This window comes from Ictalurus punctatus, chromosome 14, assembly GCF_001660625.3.
Source record: "Ictalurus punctatus breed USDA103 chromosome 14, Coco_2.0, whole genome shotgun sequence".
Taxonomy (NCBI): Eukaryota; Metazoa; Chordata; class Actinopteri; order Siluriformes; family Ictaluridae; genus Ictalurus; species Ictalurus punctatus.
Genome location: NC_030429.2, coordinates 12590086 through 12612585, shown reverse-complemented (window position 1 = coordinate 12612585; position 22500 = coordinate 12590086). Strand labels below are relative to the sequence as shown.

The 22500-nt window shown below is 37.1% G+C and overlaps 1 protein-coding gene across 6 annotated transcripts in view; it reads left to right on the top strand.

Annotated features, from left to right (window-relative positions):
• Window positions 1-5808, top strand: part of kras (v-Ki-ras2 Kirsten rat sarcoma viral oncogene homolog) — a 10798-nt gene extending 4990 nt beyond the window's left edge. For 3 of the 6 annotated variants that reach the window (XM_053685533.1, XM_053685532.1, XM_053685534.1), the window contains exons 5-6: window positions 3203-3318; window positions 3667-5808. In XM_053685533.1, coding sequence (XP_053541508.1) covers window positions 3203-3318; window positions 3667-3694 — 144 coding nt within the window. In that variant the 3' untranslated portion in view covers window positions 3695-5808. Of the gene's footprint in view, window positions 1-3202 lie in introns of all 6 variants that reach the window. The other 3 variants (XM_017485419.2, XM_047160176.2, XM_017485422.3) reach the window with 3 other exon arrangements.
• Window positions 5809-22500: the final 16692 nt, after the last annotated feature.

Here is a 22500-nt window from a genome sequence, read left to right as displayed (position 1 = left end):
ATGATTTTCACAATTTTAGGTCCCAAACTAACTCCTCAGCCAAGTAACCATAAACGAAACATAAAAGGCCTATTAATCTTATTCTTTATCTACATAAAATAGCTACACTTCTCAAGAAGTTTCTATACAATGATCTTTCCAATTCAGAACACAATAACAAGAGGATGGCTCATAGATATCATAGTATGCATCCTCGCAGTCCTTAAAAACATTGTCCTATAAAGGCACTTTGTTGGTTGTTATACCGTCAGGAGCAAATGTACATTTTTGCAATCCTATTTAATAGTATTCAATGTTAACAGTTTATTAATATTGGGTTAAAATGATTTGTATCATGTTTTTGTTCTTGGTTTCTGCCTGTCCTATTAAATAACTGGATATAATATCACAGAATATTGACTTATCTGACAAGAAAGATAGTCATGACTGATGGCCATGACCCATCTTTATGCATTTTTCTATATCAGCTGAGGGCTACAAAGTATACTGGAGACTGATATATAAACATACTGCAGAAAACAGATAAAGTTCATATACCATTTTCAACATTAATATTTTTAACAAGTTCACACACACACACACACACACACACACACACACACACACACACACACACACACACAGTGTCGCTGATCTATTACCCTACATGTTCATCTTCTTAAAATGTTCAAAGTGATGTTTCCTATTACTCTGTCAGATATAAAAATGTATAACATTCTATATATATATATATATTATTAAAATACATAATTCTTTTTTTTCATTCATTTGACAGACCTTTCCTCTTCCAAAAATCATTATTATATATAAAATGGAACATCTACCCAAAGTACCATTTATACATGCAAGCCAAATCAGTTAATTATTGTAGTATTTCAAAACACAGAAAGAACTCGACCTTGTTAAAGTAAAAACAGAGAATTGCACTCTAAAGCTATGGTGATTTGGTGAGTAGGACTTTACTATGGAGCTATGCAGCCGCGGTTTGTGACCATAGGTTTTGGTGAGGCGGGTAGACATTAATAACGCCATAGACTCAAACAAAATTAAGTCGAGAGGCTATCACACTTGACTTGTGATATATACACACACACACACACAGGCTACTATCTAGTAACTTTTTAGAGTAGCCATAATAGGCACTTAAATAAATAACATAGTCATGCAATCTAGTAGCTCCTTTGGGTTGCTTTAAATGTGCCTTCAGCGGTGTTTACATCTCAAAAACCAACCAATAATTCAAACTAACTCAAACATCTAGAAACATGAGCAACTCAATGGGAATTCAGCTTATGTTTCTCAAATAACATGTTTTTGAAAATCATTAGGCGTTCAAAATTATGTAATTAGTATTTTAACTTAATTTAAAATGTATGGAGTTATGAATCAGGACTTGAAAATTAATATTAGTTGAGCAGCTGATGTAAATGATGTACTCTGCCCCACCTGCCTTTAAGGACAAGGTGCTTCTGGAGCTGTAATTTCGAGTCATGCACATATAGAGCCTTTATTTCATATAGCTAATAACTATAACATGTCTGCGCTGACTGTCAATCCAGTGACAGTGTTTTAATTCATTGAGGTTTTCACTCCTATGCTCATTAGCACCTTCACAAAGTTTTTCTAGTGATTACATTATATTTATTTTTTATTTATTTACTTACTGACTTACTTACATACATACATACATACATACATATTTGGCATATGCCCTTATCCAGAACGACCTACATTTCTCATTTATACATCTGAGCAGTTGAGGGGTAAGGGCCTTGACTGCTGAGCTGGTATTCTCTCTCTTTAAGGGCTGTAATATCATGGTGGTGTCATGACAATCTGTCACAATTTCTTTAGTGCGTAGATCACAATTAGTGACTCGTTGCAAGTATGTAGATCACAATCAGTGATTCTCTTTATGTATGTAGATAAAATCAGTGATCCAAAGGTACATTCACATCAAAATGTTAGCTACCAGTTTTTATTCGATATACTATGAAATAACCAAAACTGTCTCCATTTATGTTTCAGTCTTGATTATGACGCTGGATTTCTCTAATTAGGTTTTTGTTCAAGGAGCTGATCAGTGAAATCTGTCAGTGTTGTGCATGTTCTGAATGTCTTTAGGGACGATAGCCCTGTGGAGTTTGATTGTTTCATTAGAAAAGGGCAGCACTTGGGTCATCCTTGTAAATGTCAGTGCTGAATAGCTGTGGCCAGGGGGATGTGTTAATCGGGTGTGCTTGGGGTTGCTATGATGATCATTTCTTGTGGCAGCCCCTCTCTGTCTCTCTGCAGTGCTTAAATCACAACTACTAATGGGGCTGGGAATAAAATGTAAATTACTAATTCAGACTGTTTCAACTTCTCTGCTTCTGGTCATCACTGCATGTGCTGCCTGGCATCACAACGGTCTTAAATTGCATTAAAAAAATCACACCATGCTGTTTCTTGAGCTATACGCTAAACTGATGATTTATCATAATCGGATATTGATCTGTGTTGCATAAATCTACTTGAACTTAATCTTCTACATCAAAATGGTCTTGGAGGTAATTATTCCATTCTCTGAATGCTACATTTAATGAGCTGAATGCTTTTAAATAGCTATTAATTGGTTTAATTGGCATATCTAGTGGTATTTAACACTTAAGCAAATTCACACTGGATGCCTTTTTGAAGCAACAGCTGCAGTTCCACTTCAGTGAGTTTCACTTGTATATGCATAAAACCCAAGCATGTGGGGTTTTTCAATGTGCCATCTCTAGTTCACTACTTGGGCGTGTCAATGTAATCTTGAACATGCTTTCACTTTCTATATGCTGTGAACTTTATTTAAAATAATAAGAAATGCAGTTTCACAGCACCATGTTTGCATGGTTTGAATGATGCAAAAAGAAAAAATGCATAGGCTGTATATTTACTGTTACGTTTTTATTGAGCTGTGTTGCAATTACAGCTGTTCCTGACCTCCATGTTTCATTGACACTCACTTGTATAATAGGCAATAGCAGTCGAGCAAGTAGCACAGCCTTGTGAATGCATGTGCTGTGGATGTGATGCTTTGGTCTGGTGTGAATTTGACTTTAGTGACACCCAGTGGTATAACAGAGCCTAAATTATCCACACTCCCTATTCCATTGCACTTCTGTATTGGGCCTTGTGTGTCCCCTGATGTTGAAGGGAGTTGTGTTTTGCACTGCAGAGAGTGGAGGATGCCTTTTACACTCTGGTCCGGGAGATCAGGCAATACCGACTGAAAAAACTCAGCAAAGAAGAAAAGACGCCGAGCTGCATCAAGCTTAAAAAATGTGTTGTGATGTGAGTGGGGTAAGTTTGGGCTGAGCTCTGGCCCTCTCTCGGCCTGCTGTGAGCTTCTCTGGTCTCCATCTAACGGATTACTTTTCTGTTTATCCAATCAGTGGTGGTTTGCTGGGGAGCGAGGCCCAACCTGTTCTTTATATTAGCGGTTAATTTCTGTTGGAAATCTGGTCTACATGGGCAGCTTTTACCTGGAGCTGAAAGGCATGGCTCCTGCAATGTTGATTTTTATTTTTTTATTTTTTTCAGTCACTTGGTGCTAGCAGTACATTATTTTGTATTGTCATCATTGTAATTTTGCATTAGATGCATTAAAAAATTTATTTTTTCCCCTCTCTCTCCCCAAAGGGGGTTGATGATGCCTTTTATACTTTAGTCCGGGAAATCCGAAAGCACAAGGAGAAGATGAGCAAGGAGGGCAAGAAGAAAAAGAAGAAGTCCAAGACAAAGTGTATACTAATGTGAATAATTCGTCCATTTCAGTATCGACTCTGAACAGCTGAAATATTAAAGAACTGCATTTTGTACATTACACTAAATTATTAGCCTCTTCAGAGTACAGAATGGATCCCTATTTTACTTCATTTGCTATCTTACAAACAAATAAGCTCACTCTTGTCTAGTGCCAGATGCCCCAATGTGTTGGTCCTAAATTACTTTGTAATATTAAATTACAGCCAACAATGAAATTATATCGCCAATAGTTATTCTCTGGGTATACTTTCCCCAATATTCACTTGGAGCTTGTGGTTTAGCAGATGGAAAGAGAATAGAGGCAACTAGCATTCTGTGCTTCAGAATCCTAAGGATTAATGTTTTAATACGAGTTACGACTTGATCTGTGGAGAGGAGTGTTTTGTGCAGTATGAATTAAAGGACATGCAGTTGAACATTGCAGTTTGCCACACATAATACTAATAGCACAGTGAACTTTGTGTATAAGTAAGTTCCTGTTCCATATTCTACTTATTTCTTTTAATATTGTACAGAATTGACCCTGTGATTCTTCAGTCTGATTGGTTATGATATAATGAACAGTATATATCCTTATATAATGTCCTTATGTAGGACCAACACTATTTGGGGTAATATTTTGATATCTCCACCACTGTGTAACAGATGGTTTACCTGTCTGGGATGTCAGATTTATATTAACCTGCATGTGAACGTCCATTGTAGTCCAATTTTAAGCCTTTGATAGTGTGTATGGATGGTAAACTCTTAACCCTGATCAGCGTTTTCATTTGCATGCTGTTCTTTGTGTAATTTCCTGGAAAGGCAAGGAAATGTTAATGCTGCGTTAAAACAGGCCCTGTTTTCCAGGTGGGAAATTCTTACCCAATAGTTTTTTTTTTATTTTTTATTTTTATGTTATTGTTTTCTTTCAGTGTTCAGTTTAATTTAATGGTTGTCCACATTAAATTAGCTTAGAGATGAATGATAATAGCTGGAATTAAAGAGTAAATGCAATAGTAGAGTATAAATCAGTTTAGATGGTGGGTTTCCCAGTCTTATGGTTTGTGGTTAGTAAATTTGTAAGTTGTAATGATTTTTGAAGTTGCACATACATTATTGAGGATTTTTAAGGATATGTCTGTTCTGTAGAACATGATTTCCCCTGTTGTACCCAGCCAAATGCCTTTTTTTTTCTTTTTAAAAAAAAAAATATATAAATGAAAATGTAACCTACCACTAATAATTAGTTAATAATATTGAATATTATCCATCTACTGATCAGGAAAAAAAAACAAGGCAAACAAATGACTCCTGTCACAAATTGCTGCATAAATGGCTTTGCAGGGAGACACAACTGACAACACAAGCTTCTCACTTCCTGTATCAGGTACATGGCTGTAGTATTGTGAGCAGAGCTGTGAACAAATCTAACACACAGACACACACACACATCTGCCTTTTCTTGCTAATTTATCCCAAAAGGCTGATGTAAAATGAAAGGCAGTGCTGACAAATGTCATTTCAGAGAGCTGTTAAAAACAATAGTTGCCTTTTTGTATTCGTCTTTTTTTTTTCTTTTGTATCACAGATCCTTAATCAGTGCTTTTTCATGTATTTCCATCATATTACATGAATGAAATGGCCTGATCTATGGCTAATGGTGCATCTTCAAGGAGGCAAACATGCATAAAATAAACAAAATCAGGATAACTGTTATTATGCAATGTTAATCCAGGTAAAGGCTGTTTTAAGCTGTTCTGTTACCTCTGTCCCATTAAGATATGGTAACTTGATGTCACGCTGTATTCAAATTAGAAGTCATTTTTGTGTCTTTCCCCATCTCACTCTTAATGTCTCTTTCTCTTCTGTTTGTGGTGTGCCAATGGAGAAAGTTCTTAAAATACTTCATGTATACCTGGAGTGTATTTTAACAACCTTTGTACAGTTGTGATACAGAAAGATGCATATTTTGTAAATTGTGCTTTAGGTGTTTGTTTTTTTTTGTTAATAAATGTCACTTTAATAGACCTGAAATAGACTTCCTCTTCTGTTACTGACTGCTGAGTGTGGTGTCTCCTATTTTTCCCCTCTTATTATTCTATCATTTAATTTATAACGTGGGAAGGATTTGGTTGGTAAATCTGTGCTTATAGTGTCTTTTGTGTCTTTAAATTGATTTGAAAGAGTACACTGGAAATCAGTAAGCATATTTAACTCTTAATTATTCATGTCAAACATCATTAGTCACGTTTCCATCCAAGAAACCCCCCCCCCCCCCCCTTTTTTAAATAAAAAATAAAAATAAATCCTTTAGTGCATTGAACTGTTACAGTGAATTTTTTTTTTTTTGGCATTTCATAATTCTGGAATATATTGCTATTGCCATTAAATCCATACCCAGTACCATGTTGAAATCCCCAGGATGTTTCTTAATAAAACCAAAGCAAAAAATGCAGATATCACACTCATAAAAGAAATGGTAGACATATCAGTACTCTTAGTGCCAAGTTGTCTCAGACAACTAATGTTTTCCTAATGTGGGACACTAAAAAGGCCTAAATCACCTTAAAAACTTCTCAGGTCAGTAATACTCAAGGCTAAATGGTATTGCTTAGGGTTGTCACGGTACCAAAATTTCAGTAGTTGGCACCTATACCAGTAAAATCCCATGGTACTCTGCACCAATTTTGGTACCAAAGTAAAACACAAAAACATGCTAATTGAACAACACACTATTTTATTAATAAAGTGAAATATCAATATAAAATATATTTTAAAAATGGTATTCTATACTTCAAGTATTTCATTATTAAAGTTACTAGAGTTATCCAGCCAAGAGGAGAAATGTTTTTCTGACTGGTATTAAAGACATAAACAGTGCTAGCCACACATCTATTATTTTCTAACATATACATGTCGGATATATAGGTCATCAAAAAGCTTTTGGTGTGTAAAATTAGTAAACTCCACCATGTCCTTCCATTTATTTTACCCCAGTAAAAGTTAAGCATTAAATGATTAATAAGGACTCTTGACGCGTATTCTAGACATTAAGTAAGAAAAATTATTTTTTGTTGTTGCAATAATACAATGGAAATAAACCATGCTACAACATTCATAATGCAAACGTTACCATAATTCTCACCTGCTTGAGATGAATTAAATGAATAAGTAACAAAACCAAAAATTTACATAAATCCGGGTGTCGATCTTTAAGGTGCTTTAATAGGAGAGATGTGTTTCCTCCTTTTGTCACAAACCTTCGGTTACACCGTTTTCAAATCGGTTTTTTTTTTATTTATGATGTTCCCTTTGTGATCTGCCTCAAATCCAAAGTATTTCCAGATGTGGCTCTTTGCACCTTTCTTGTCACCAAGCTTTTGTGGATTTGCAGCCACCGCACCAGCAGCTCCGCCGGTCGCAATGGCTACACCAAAAACCGTATGTATTTCACATGTACATGTGTTTTGCCTCATATATAGTAAGTTAAGCCTATGGTATACTTCGTTTTTACGCGTACGCTAGCGTATGCGTAATGCACACTCTTACGCATAGCCTTCCAAAGTATACTCCCATTTGACATGTACGAATACACAGGCGGTCAACGCATGCGCATTATGACATGTTGCACTACCCCTCCTAGCCTACAGGAGGCAGTACAGAGCAGTAAAGCAGGTCTTCTGCTGTCCCAACAGCACGAAGAACAATGCTTGGGCAAAATCTCGCCACGATTAGCACCCATATAGAAATCCTTATACTCTTTAAGGCTAGAATTATGTAAATGCCGGTATTTTCTCAACTGCACTCTTTTCCGTCTATTCCCTTTTTTCTTCAACTACCTTGAGAATCAACAGCCTGGGTAACTGTTCCCACCTTGTGGAACAGCTAAATATCGCAAAAGAATTAAATGCGCGTGTGCGACGGTTAGAAAAATCGGGCAGCGCGCGTACAGTATGCGCGTACTCTGCTGATGACGAAATTTGCGTCACGCGTACTGTACGCTGTTCCTAGCGTACGCGTAAAAAGTGAAGCAGACTTTCAGCTTAAGTATGCGGTTTCGGACGCAGCCATGGCGATCGGCGGAGCTACTGCGGTGGCTCCAATTGCTGTGTCTGAAACCGCTAACTCGTTCACTATTCACTATATAGCGAATGACATTTGAGTCCACTATGAATCCACAGTGAATTCGGACGCCGATAATGAGTCAGAGAGCGCTGAGTAAAGTTCATTTTCTCACTGTTCATTTGTCACGTTTATTGTAGCCTATTATTAATTATTATTGATTAAAAACTGCTTGTCATGTTTATTTACTATTAGGCTTATTTATTATATTTAGAAATAAAGAACATAACTAAAAACACTATTGTCTGTCACTTTTATTTCATTTATTTATTTTTAAAAAGTAGAAAACTATTTTCACTATTTTAATTTCGAGGAGTTTCCTGTGTCCTGAAGTTAACTCCTGAGGTGAACCTGTAAACCGTAAAATCTCATCCTTCTGGTTAGTTTTGATTTTGGCGAAACTTCTTTTTCCTGAAGAAGAAAAAGGCGGATTTCAGAAAGAATAAAAGCTTTAAGGCTTCCTTTGTTAGCTCGAAGAGGCCATCTATCTGTAAGAAGACAGAAAAAATACATCCAGCTGTTAACTAAATAACTGATGACTAGATCCTTCCAACTGCTGTAGGAAACAAATGCAACTAGGCCTATATATTTAACCTTAATTTAACTTAATTAAAAAGTCGTCAATACATTATTTTCTAATATGTGTATGAATACTGTACTGTGAATGTGTTAATTAATAAATGTGAACAATCCATCAAATTATCATTTGATGTGTATAACCTAGTTGGTAATTTAAAAGTTAAGTTAAATCACAAACTAAGTGGCTGAAAATAAATATTGTGCCAATCAATAATCTGTATCATTTCACTTCAAAATATCTCGATACAGATGTATTTTAATGAATAAAAAGTTACACTTACATTGGTAAAAGTTGCCACCTGCAACCTTCCCTTCTGCCACATTGGATTATGGGAAATAGCGCGTTGGCGAGTGTACATCGGATGTACACTTGAAATCAGAGTGCATTGTGGGTATAAATGAGTGAACGAATGTAGGGTATGAAGTTGTTCTCTCAGAATTCGGACACCACTACAAAATGACCGACACCCAATATAATGCCCTATATAGCAGATAGGGGTGGTTTCAGACACATCAAATGTCGTCTTTTTGCATGGTGTACCCATGAAAAGTTCCCAACTGACTACCTGTCAGACAGCACGTCAATACCGGGTTGATCCAGTAGTCGGTACCATCAACATTTTTCCTTTTTAGTACCGACTTGGTATCGAAGTACCAGTACTTTTCTCAACCCTAGTATAGCTGTTACAAAACCTAGGCTTATAGGTGTCAATATTAGGCTACATGGTGAATTGAACAACATCAAACAACTAATAGACTATAATAGTTTTGATGCTTTTATTAGAAAGACTTAAGTAGTCTATGTGATCATATCTGTCATGCAGAGAAAGCATGACATGAACCTGCTATGAATTGCAAAGTTAAAATGTTAAACCGTTAAAATAGTTTCTATTCTACTAAACAGGGAACACATACAATTGTAACAGGCATATTTGAAGGCAATACATAAAACCTCCACCTGGGTAAAACCATTGCTTACCACACACTGCATTATAGATAATGATATAAACCTGTAATACATAGGTGTAAAAACAACAACCTGCAGAAATTAGCTCATTACATTTCTGGAATCAAGCAGGCCTTGCATGTCAAGGAGCCATCATCATCTATAACCCTAATATCCTCTGCACATCTTTCATGGAGCCACTGAACACAGATTGCACAGGAATGCCAGTCCTCTGTGGACTTGGGGACCTTTCTGTCCCCATATGAATGCTGGCAGATTGCACAAGTTTCCTGATTCACTTTACTAGTTTTCTTCTCCTTAATTTTTTGTTTTTTCCCCTTGTTCTTTCCCCCTTTCTCTTTGATGAAAGAAAAAATGGTTGTCGCTGGTCAAATTATAGGAAGGAACCTCTTGCAGCTGGTGGCTGGGTGTTCTCTTACTGGAAGTTTGATCAGTGATAGGAATAAACAGTGCCGTTCCTAGACTTCTGGGGGCCCTAAGCAAAACTTTGTCAGGGGGCCCCTGTCAACAAAAGATAAATGTAAAATTTACACAAGAAATATAAACATACTTATAAACTGTAACAAAAATATAATTATTCAATTAACAAGTGTAAATGAATGAAGACGGAAAGACAAAACATTAAACTGGCTGTAAAAAAAAATTAATTGCAAAATATAGTTGACAGCTAAATAAATGCTTTCTGAAAGTAATGCTCTGGCACCATCTAGCTGTCACAAAAACTATAACATCTGAAATTATTTTCGAATACGTAATTCACTAACAAAACAGAAGTGTGATAAATATAGTTTATACAAGAAAGCGTAAGTAAATATACGAAAATACATCAGTAATTCTCGAAATATGCAGACTTTAGAATAATGGGCATTGTTTTTAAATCACTGACAGGAGTCATACGAAAATAATTAATATACGAGATCAAGGGCGCTCCCTGTTGGTTCGGCACCATAAGAAACTTGGTGGGGCAGTTTGCGTATAGGGAGGACCCGCACTGGGAAGGAGTGTCACCACTTCAACCTGCTCTGCCAGAGGGGGTGGGGTTACAATGGTGGACAGAAGAAGGTGGGGTGGAGAGCACTGAGGAGTGGAGATTGTTGGCTGAACAGCATCATGCAGAGGGTGGCATGTGGTCTGTGCCAGAAGATCCCATGTTTGTGGATGGCAGAAATGTCATCATCATCATCACTATCATCATGTGGAGGACAACATGGGGTTGCTGTTGTAGGGTACACTAGGTCTAATGGAATCTTTTGAAAGGATCTCTCAGTTATTTGAGATGGCATAAAAATATTCTCATTGATCTTATCCGCATTAAATGGGTATATCCCTGACCCTTGAAAACCAGCTTGGGCATTTGATTGTGTAGCGGCTTTCACCCAGGTGTTTGAAAACAGTGGCATGAACAATGCCCTGTCAAGCCGTTTCCCCTCCACTCTCCCTGGTGATTCTTCATCCCTCAAGGTTCCAGTAGTGTTTTAAGCTCTTTAACAATGAATGCACTGCCTGTTGGCTGCAGCTAGTAGGTTGTGTGAGGGGGTAGGCTAAATACATGGACGTTGCTCTCTCTCATCATATTTAAAAAGTCGATGTTGTATACATGAGAGGTGTGACCATCGACAAGGAGCAGATGCAGCCATGGATAATTTTTTGTTAGGCTTCGCAGAAACCACTTCCCCCATTCTTTGAACAAGTCAGTTGTAAGGATCAGACTAGATCCTCACAGGTTTCTCAGGAAAGTTAATATAACTCAGCCGGACACAAAGTGAAGGTGCTGTTCTTCGTTTATTACATGAAGGATACTATAGGTTTACACATGGTTACAGGTCAGTCATTAGAAGAGGATTAATTGAGTAAAACTTCCCAAAAATGGTACCTTACATGATACCGCGTGTCAGCACACGATGTGAAGGTCACAGAGAGAGAGAGAGCAGGGCAGCGACCACGCCCCTTGACCCCACATGACATCATCATAGCCGATCATTACACAGTGTTTATCCACCCTTTATCTGACATCTTCACAAAGGTATTTATGGGAGCCCTGAAGAGCCAATCTGCCTTCATCTGCTTGCCTTTGAGTATTATCATTGTGGGAACATATCCACCAGCAGCATTGAAACTGGCCAGACAGGCAGTGGTTTCACCTCTCTCTCCACCAGTAACCTCAAAACAGGGTGACCCAACTTTGGCAACCACCCTGGTGGACAGGAAGTGATTCTGGAGCCCTGTTTCATCACAATTCCAGATGTGGTCTGGGACATTTTCCAACCTCAGGGTCTCAATCATGTCCTTATATTTTTTAAACCACTTCTTCACAACAGTGGGGTTGAACACTGCCGCTCTTGCAGCTAAGAGTGCCTCTGGTTTGTGTGTGCTCAGGTTGGGGTTTCGTCTCAGAAACCCCTGAAACCATTTACAGCCAGCCTTTTTCGTAATTTCTCTGAAGCCTTTAATTCTTTTTTTTTTTTTTTTTTTTTTTTCCCTCAGCAAACTGGTAGACCAGTGTTCAAATGTCCTCCATCCTTGGGGGGAATCCGAGTTTGTTTTTATAATGGGGCAACAGCAGAAGAAAAGAAACTGAGGTTAAAAAGAACTAAGGTTTCACTGCAGCTTTTTAGTCTTGCATCATAGGACACACGATGGAATTGATATAAAGTCAGTAAGACTTTGAGCTCATTTAAGTGAAACAAGCATTTTATGACAATAGTATTTTTCAAATATGAAACCCTCGCAATCATGGACAGTTATCAGAAGTTATAGCAGTATGAATGTAAAACCCCTGTGATCACGGACAGATCTGCAGCAAATGGCTTTTCTTTCCAATCTGAATATAATTGTTGACCTATGCAGATTCTCAAAATAGGCCACGCCCACTCGATAACGTAATATAAATTACGCTGTCCTGAAATCCCTGAAAAAGTGCCTGCTGCAGTGAAATATAATTAAATAATAATATGCTTACAATGAGTATTGCAATGAATTGATCCTTGCATGTTCGGATATCCAAAGCTGCACAAAAGATGCGATAATTTATGTATTGTTTATTAATTCATTGTTGAATAGGCCAGACATGTTACACACTATCAGTGCATTTTGCTTTATTAAGAATGTTGTCATTAAAAACATAACGGCACATAAAAAAAAAAAAGCAACAACATAACGGCACCTAAAAAATTAAGCATAACAGCAGATCCCTGAAGCGCAGTGAGGAAATCCAGCCAAACACAGTCATCGTTAATTAAAGTCGTTATGAAGTGACGCTTGAAAGAGCAAAGATATTCCATTTGACTCCTCTCTCCTCGCAGCTCATCCTTGCATCCTTCCCTCGCATCCTAAAGGGGTGGAGCTAAGATGCAAGGAAAGGAAGAAAGGAAGGGAAACGAGGATGCACAAATAAGAAATGAGAATCACCCACTCATTTGTTTTCTGCTACAAAAAGTCCAACTGTAACATTATGATTTTTTTGTTTGCAATAAATATAAAATATTTCAGCAAGAAATATAATTTTTAGGGAGCTACCTCGCGCCACGGCATGTGACGTGGGATTGTTCATATCTCCATGGTAACAACCTATGTACGTGCACTTAGTTATCAGTCACACAATAATGTAACATGCTTATTTTATAAGACCAATTTTTGAGCGGCCCACCGGGAATTCTCCCGATTCTCCTGATGAGCCATCCCGGCTATGCCCATGGGCTTCAGCATACTTGGAGCTCTATCAGAAGAGCAGCTCCTCCATTCTGACCTCGTCCTCTGGTATTTCCTACAACTCAATTATTTGTGACATTAAAATAAAAGTAAACTGGTCAATTTAATTTTGTTGTCTCAATACTTTCTTCATTTGACAAAGATTTGAGGACATATTTGAGGACATTACAAAGATTTTGCGAATTATGTAGTCTATGGAAAAGGCTCAAGGGCAGATTTCTTTTGCGACAAACCAAAATTTATGCGACAATTAGTTTTTTTTAAAAGTATGACCTCATCACGCACACCGTTTTTCGGTAAAAGGCCAATTCGATGGAACCAGGTGGGAGAGCCAGTATTGCAAGCTTTTTTAACGCACTTTGTCGATAATAAAAAGCGTAAAAAGTGGATGGAAACTTGGCTATTGTGTGTGATTTTACATTAAGGGCCGTTAAATCATTTTGAGAAATTAGCTTGTGAGAGGAGATGCTTCTAAATGAGATTTTTTTTCCCAGTTCAGGCATAAACCTGAATTTTCATTGCAGTCCACTAGAGAGCGCAGTTCCCCCATTATAACGACAGTCCCTCGTCGTTTATCTCTTTTATGAAATTAAAACTCCACACACTCATGGATATTTTCTGATTTAATCTATGGCACTGTATCATCCTTCAAAGGTTGGAGTTATAATTACATTCTTCATATAAAATGAAATTTAGGACATGATTTGGCTTCAAAATCCATCTTTATACATGTTGGTAAGCCATTGTAACAAATTAGGTTTAACATTAAGTAAGGCACATTTTATTCTGTATGATAAATCATTTGCAGTTATCAGAAAATCTCTACTTCATTTGAAACCAATTAAAGGAGGACTGTAGTAAATGTTAGAATACTGGGACATATATTTGTTTGGAATGATGAATGGGGTTATCATTGTGTGTCATGTTATTTGGCTGAGTTAGAGTAACTGCCACTCATTTTAGTATTATAATATTTTAGGAATAGTCTTTTTTGTTTCATAGTCCATCTTTAAATGTTGCGTCTCCAACTGTCAGAGAAATGTCAAATAAAATGAGCATACTCATTCTAGTATAAAATGAAATTCAGTGTCAGTGATAAGCAGCATTTGCTTTAGTGTTTGAAGTCAGGCTGTAGTTTATGAACAAAAGTTTGTCTTTAAGCCCATGGGTGATTTAAGTATTCTGGGCATCGTATCTTGATATGGTCAAACTGTGTCAATGTGTGAATGTTACTCAGTGAACCGTAGAGAAATATCTTTTTTTGCCTGTAAATAAGTCCTCTGGCCCTCTGAATACTGCATTTGTTGTTAAAAAGCATAAACGAACATGAAGAACAGAGAGGTATAAATGGGAGAAAAGCAAGTTATTTTTGAAGAATAGAGAAAGAGGGAAATAAAGCACAATAGAGAAAAGAGGGAAAATCAGTCAGAGCCATTGCACAAGCATTGGGCATAGCCAATACAACAATGTGGAATGTCCTGAAAAAAAAAAAATCACTGGTATAATAACAACCAGACATCGAACAGGTTAGCAAAAGAAAACACCAGCAGTTGATGACAGAAACATCATGAGAGCTGTGAAGAAAAACTTCAAAACAACAGTCAGTGATCACCAACAACCTCCAAAGGGCAGGCTGAAGGTATCACAATCCACTGTTCAAAGAAGACTTAGTAAGTAGAAGCAAGGATCAGGAGGCTAGATTAGAATTCACAAAGAAATACAGAGATGAGTCACAAAAGGTCTGGAACCAAGCTTAACCTATACCAAAGTGATGGAAAGGGCAACGTGTGGAGAAAGAAAGGATCGGCTCATGATCCAATGGTCACTGGGTTGATGCAGTTATTGCAAGCAAGGGATATGCAGCCAAATATTAAGTAATTTAACACATTTAGATGTAAATATCAGGAAATTAAACCCAAACTAACATTCTAACTCTTGAACTATACTATTTGTTTGAATCCTTACATAATCCACAACTATTGATATACTTGTAGATTGAGACACTCGTAGATAACAGGCTGTGTCGATTTAAGTTTCTTTTCTTTTCTTTCTGACTTATTTCTGTTGTGTTTAATAACCAGTGAATCTTAGGAGTTTTGTACAGTTCCCCAGCAGCATTTGCTCAAAAACTCATTAACCCTTATCTGGAACAAAAGAGACCCCATTTGCCAGTGAGAGAGGAGGAGAAAGAAAGCCAAAGATAGAGAATATATTAAATTATGCAGGCAGAGGCTTTTTTCAGTGTGCCACATGCTATGCTCCTGGTGTGACAGAATAGTAAGGGTAATAGAAGCTTGAAGAGTCAGTGCAAATCCCTGTCGGGCCCCCACCCCTTTTCCCCACAGCCAGCTTAGGCCAGACTCTGTCAATCACACTCTCCCTAGCGCTGTAATCTGGGGATGACATGAAGAGCCTGCAGGTTTGATAAAAAACACTAAAAAACTCTCTCTCTCTCTCTCTCTCTCTCCATCTCTCTCTCTCTCTCTCTCTCTCTCTCTCTTTCTCTCTCTCTCTCTCTCTCTCTCTCTCTCTCTTTCTCTCTCTCTCTCTCTCTCTCTCTCTCTCCATCTCTCTCTCTCTCTCTCTCTCTCTCTCTCTCTCTCTCTATTTCTCTCGCCTCACACACACACACACACACACACACACACACACACACACACACACACACACACACACACACACACACACACACACACCCTTAAACCAATCTTCATTTTCAGGGCCTATAGTGGGCAGAGAGAGGCTAGAAATGGGCAATGTTCAAAAGCTGATAACAGTCATATTCACAGTAGCCATGTACAGAAATGCCAAAGCACCCTCAACTAAATTTCTCTCTCTCTCCCTCTCTATGTCTCTCACACACACACATTTTCTATATTATTTTGCAGACTGAACTGTGCCTGGTGTCATCCGGGTCCTGACCTTGTTAGTGAATGTTCAGTCCCTAATGAGCCATACTTTTGCTTCCGTTCATGCAGCTAAAGGTAGACTCAAACTTGGCAGTAATGAGATGTCTGGAAGCTTCAAATAATTCTGTAAAAATAGACAACACAAGACTACCTATAGAACTACTAATATATACAAGGATGACTTTTTAGCAGAAGCAAATGCTGTGTCTATCAAAACAGTAGCAAAGTTATGAAATATTCATGATGTATCCCAACGTCACGGTTTTCATTAATTCATAACACAAGTGCCCTGTCACAACCCCTAAACATAAACAGACTTGTCTAGTTGTCAGGTCAGTTGTCCCTGACTGAGGGAGTGGCTAACTCCTCTCTTTTCAGTTAATCATAAATGAGCAGAGTAGGTAAAGTCCTGCAACTGACATACACTACCAATGCAGAAGTTTCATAATGATGAAGCTCTGCGCTCTCTTGGTGTCTAAACAAAATCATTTTCACCCAGGTAGCTTTTCATAAAGTTCCCAAATAGGCTGAAGTCCTCACTGCTTCTCCTAAGTCCTGAATGTAAACTACTTGTTTGAGGATACAATTTAATTTTCAGTACAATAAATACATTTTGATTCAGAAATAGATTTTGACATTGGCATTATGTTCATTGCTAACGTTTGTCTTGGAAATAATTTTCAACCATCTTTAAGATAGTGGAAAATATATCTAGTGTGTCCACACTTTTGACTGGTAGTGTATGTTCTATAACTCAAACTTCAATACAGGTCAAGGGAACATGAGGCATGACAAAACTTTGACTTCTTATTTTTTTTTGTTCTTTCAAACAACCTTTATATGGATTAATGCATGATTTGGAGTGTTGTCTTGTTAAAGCATAATTATTTTTTTTGTTCTTGGAATTCTTTGATTTAATTGAGGTACATTATCTCCACCAGTCCCTGAGGGGGAGGCAAACATTCACACTCAACTGCATACTAAATCTTTTCAGAAAATATTGTGAAAACAATACCGTTTTCCTCTTGCTCTTTTGTCAGAATGAAAACTCTACCTAAGCTAAATGTCCAATGACAAACATCTGATTTAACAAAATACAAAGCAAAAAGAAATCAGTTCAGATTTTTTATTGTTAAATTGTTATTCTTTTCCCCGTACATTATAATGAATACTGCTGATTGCATGTGAGAAAATCATGAACTGCTGTATTAAAAGAATGCTAAGGCTACATTATTATTATTCATTAACTATGCCACTGATTTCCCTTCTTTCTGTAGTTAATTTTCCATGTTATTTGGTAAAAATATACGACACTGTCCACAAATAAGCATATATTTCATATTTCAGCTAATGCTTGCATGATGATAAATTAACACATTGACTAATTCGTATTGCATCAACAAATAATGAAGTGTATACTTTACCAGCCATACTGTATGCACATCATTAACCATCATTAATGCTAATTGTTAAGTTTTGACATCTTGTTAGTTCACTGTTGATTAATAAAATGACTTGTAGTATTAAATAAGATCAGTCTTTTTTAGTCTAAGGCCCCTTTGTGGATATTTATGTACAGCATTATTCTGTACCTATGTGTTACCTATTATTTAATACCTGTTTCCTTATTAGCAGTCAGTCTAATTGCGTTATTTACTTTGGGGACCATGCTTTTGGGTTAATTTGTGAAATATATTTGTTAGCTTGTACATGTGCACTTATGTTTTGTAGATAGTCCTAATTATTTAATTATTTTATTGCCATTGTCTCTGAAATGTTGTGGGTATGGGAATATGAGACTGAAAATATTACATTTAATTTGGATCGGCTGGGTGATACGGTGCAGAAGAAATGCTTGCAGAGATTTCCTGATGCATTTCCACTTATGACCATGAATAATTATCTGATAACATTACATCAGCCACCGGGTCCTTGTGATTTCTTTTTCAGAACAAGAGAAAAATGTAATCTTACCTGGATTTTCTGAGTTTATTATATTAAATGCTGTATAAGACTGCAGCAGGAGTGCAGTGTAGTTTATCACAACAATGTAGAAATAGAATTTTCTCAATCGTTCAGTTTGTTTAAGAGGGAATGTATGCAGAGAAATTAATCTTTTAACCTGAACAGCCTAACATAATGGTACCTTGTACCACCTATACTATCACACCCCGGTGTAGAAATTCATATGCAATAGAGATCTTATAGATGTTCTGTTTATGCTCACACATACCATACGTTCAAAGAGGTATTTTTTTTTGTTTTTTGTTTTTTTGCAAAACATGATTCATATGAAAGTCAAAGCGAACAGCCTGTCAGTCATAAGCCAGTTGCTTTGTACTCCTCAAAGCCCCCCAGTCTTAGTTAACCTGAATAATTGATGAGTTTGTTGGGGCTGATGTAAATCATCATTTGAATCTATTTGCTTTATATGCTCCGTGCTTAGGTGAACTCACAACTGAGGTCTGTATCTCTCTCTGTGTGTGTGTGTGTGTGTGTGTGTGTGTGTACGTGAAAACATACTGTAAGAGCATCTGTGTATAGACATGTAATTCACCATTGCCCAATATCGTGCTCTGAGCGGTCTCATACGGGTGATTCATAACACATTCATCCAAGGCAGCAGAACAACCAGCCTTTTATTACCACATCCATCACCATCAGGCTTCATTGAGCTGGTGCCATAGTTAGCCTCTGCTCCTCTTGGGTCTCTGATCACCTCTCGCCATACTGGCCATTTATGTAGATTCTCCTGCTCACACAGTCTGCAGTGCACCCCTAATATCACAGGGCATTTCCCTCTCTCTCCCTCTCTCTCTCTCTCTCTCTCTCTCTCTCTCTCTCTCTCTCTCTCTCTCTCTCTCTGTGCTGTCATTCCCTATGGTAGTATTAGTTGGGAAATCTTGCTCAAACAGAGGTGCTACATTAAAGTTACAACTCAGAATAATTGGCATTTATAGCAAAGGTAGCTTTTAGCGCGGTATTAAATAATATTGTAAATGCATGAACTGATACATGAATTCACCTGAGCCATGAATTCCACCAACTGCTGTAACTAAATATTAAATCAGTCAAATGTTAGCTTAGTGTGTTATTAGTACAACAATTGACTGAAGAGCAGATAGTCTTCAAGAACATTATTTAAAAACTGGTCTCTCTTTGAACAAGTTAATTATATAAAATTATACAACAGTGACTTTGAATTGGATTAATTTTATGGATTAATTTTCTGTAATGGCTCTGACAATAGTGCCAGCTACAGTCATTGATATGTTGAAGTTTTCTTTGTGGAGAGCATCATTTTTGGAGTCTCCACTATCAAACATTTGTAACAGATCTTTCTTTATGTTTTCTGCCATGGAAAAGTCTTTAGGACAGATGGGTTTGTGGTTTCTCGTAACATGATGAGGTACATTTTTTTTTTTTAATTATTCACTTTGAGAAAAAAACAGAGGATGGTGATGGAATGACTAATGTAAGTGATAACAGAAACTAACTTCTTTTGTGGACTTTTTATAACGTTAAATGTAACTATATAAATTGATAAAAAGTATGATGTTATTTTCTTTAAATAAATAGAAATCATTGTTAGAAAAAATATAGAAAAAAATTGTCATCATTGGCAAATTGCTTTGGTATAAGAGGAATAAAATATTTCAGGGCATGCAATTATATGAAAATAATAAACTTTCAGCTGGTAACAGTAAGACTGCTTCATGTTGGGCCATATCATATTCCTTACATATTCAGAGATGAATGCTGGTCATACTGAACTGCAAATAAAATATTCATTGTTAATGTATCATATACAAACATTTATATTACCCTTCTTTATTCATTCATTAGAAGCTGTCATTTTAAAATATTGCCTTTGAACACAACACACCTCCATACCAGCACATATCTGATATATATCATAAATAAATAAATATAAAATCTTATAGTCCAATCAATACCTTTATTTTATAATAGCCCAAGCATTGTGGTTTTGCTGAGACGTGGTGCTTCAGAGGAACTGCAGAACTAGGTGGTTACTTAGCTGTGTTAATGTTTCTCATTCTCCTCACTGCCATTGTGTGAATGTATAAATGACTGAGGATGTTTACCTCTAGCATGGCTTTTGGGGATGGATATGCTTTGAATGTTTGAATGTGTGTGTGTGTGTGTGTGTGTGTGTGTGTGTGTGTGTGTGTGTGTGTGTGTGTGCGCGCACATCCATGGGGGGAAATTGTGCCTTTAATGCAAGTGGCTGGCAGTAAAGTGGGGATGTTTGGGTAATGCTGGTTACCTTAGTGACAAAGCGAACAGCAAATTCAGAGAAACACAAAACTGTTTTTGGTCTTTTGGAAAGCTTCCCTGCTCTTGAAGATGAGATAGTTGTTTGCTGGAGGAGTGTGTGCACAAGAGAGACACAAAGAATGTGGATGGCCCTGATAGGATGCTGAATGTGCTTTTCAGACTGTTTTAAATCTGAGAAACAGTTTTGTGTATCTGTATTTAATTCTTGCAAACAGTAAACAGTTATATCTTCTTAATCCTGCTTGTATGTGTATTATTAAAAACTATATATCATTTTTCCATTTACAATTGGTATTAATCTTCCCCTATTTAATCATCAGTATCAGTTTCTGGCCACAGGATGCTGTTGGCTGGGTATTTTCAGTTGGCATACTGTCTTTAATCCATCAGTATTATTGAGGCCTTTAAAAATCTCAGCATTGCTGCTATACTTGATACACTTGTAGCAACACTACACACACATCCATGCCAATGTCACTGCTGTACTAAGAATGATCCATGACACAAATAAGATGTGGTCAGTAGTGGTCCTATGGTGGCAGCTTTCCCCTGGTGTACAGGGGACTGAAAAACTGTGCCTAATTCAGTCAGTAATAGTAAATTTATGGTAATGTATTTGGTAAAATGGCCACAAGGTGTGTTTTCTGTTCTAATAACTGGATCATTTTAAAGTTTATACAACTTTCTGTAATTTCACCTGTGAGCTCTGTACAGAGCTTAATTGACAAAGCCATGTGAGCTGCAATAGTATCCAATATTTACCTTATTCCATCTCTGTCAAGATGAGACACAGCGTGTGTGTGTGTGTGGTGTGTGTGTGTGTGTGTGTGTGTACGTGTGTGTGAAGTCTCTTCCTCATTCAAGTCATGTCACAGGCCAGACACTCCATTGTCAAGAGACGCTTTCATCTGCTGACTTCAAATGTGGCTGTCATCCAGTCCAATTATACACAGAGAAATAGCTACTGTTACACCTCAAGAATTGATTGAAGACAAAATAGAAAAGTGAAGAAAGGAATACCGATTCAAGGACACACTGAGACACATTCTCTCTCTCTCTCTCTCTCTCTCTCTCTCTCTCTCTCTCTCTCTCTCTCTCTCTCTCTCTCTCTCTACAGGGAGCCTGCTAAAGAATGTGTGATTTGCTATAAGATTCACTGAATACCTTCATTTTAGATGGCATTTGATATAAATGATGGATCTAATGAGATTCTCTCTCCACACTTCACATTATGCCCAGAGTCCCTGAGTCCTGCCTTTCTCTCATCTCTGCAGGATAATACAACCACATAGACAATGAAATCCCATATATATCTCATACAAACTGCTGGACACCAATCTGCATAACACATCTGCTCTCTGGCTCTTTCGCTGGGAAAAAACTGATACACTAGACACTAAACACCTAAAATATTTTTCTATCAACGCTTTCATTTTTTAATCTCTCAAATACACTACATACACTATTCTTAGTAGTCTGATCCAAAGGGTCAATTTTCAGTAAAGTGTTGATGCACTGTCACAGTTCTTTATAAGACAGACTTGACAGGTTGGTGTGGATTGATTCGCAGAGGTTTGTGTGAACACAGGATGATAAATATATCCACAGCAATAGGGAATAATATAATTAGATATCTCACTTTAAAAATATCCAAATTCACTTACCAGCGTTTGAAATAATGTCTAAGTGTGTTCTAAAATCTAAGTATCATCCACTGTCAAATTCTAATATAATCTCAAAGCATAAATTGATGTTCAAGCATAATCTCAAGTCAGAGAGGGTAATCCAATAATCGAATCTCCAAGAATAATTTGATGTTGAAGTATAATTTAATGTTCAAGGGTTATCCAGTGTCCAAGAACAGGCCCATGTACAAGGGTAATCCAATTTCCAAGGGTAAATCAATATACTAATATGATCTAATGTCCCATGATGATCTAATGTCCAGCACAGTATTAATTCTGTAACATTTAATCCTCAAGAATAATGTCTTAAAATGCTCAAGTGTAATCTAATATCGAAGTGTAATCTAAAGATTAATACAAAATCCAGGGATAATGCAGTGCCCATGGGTAATATAATGTCCAAGGATAATCCAATGTCCCAAGCATAGTTAAATGTCCAATGATAATATAATATCCA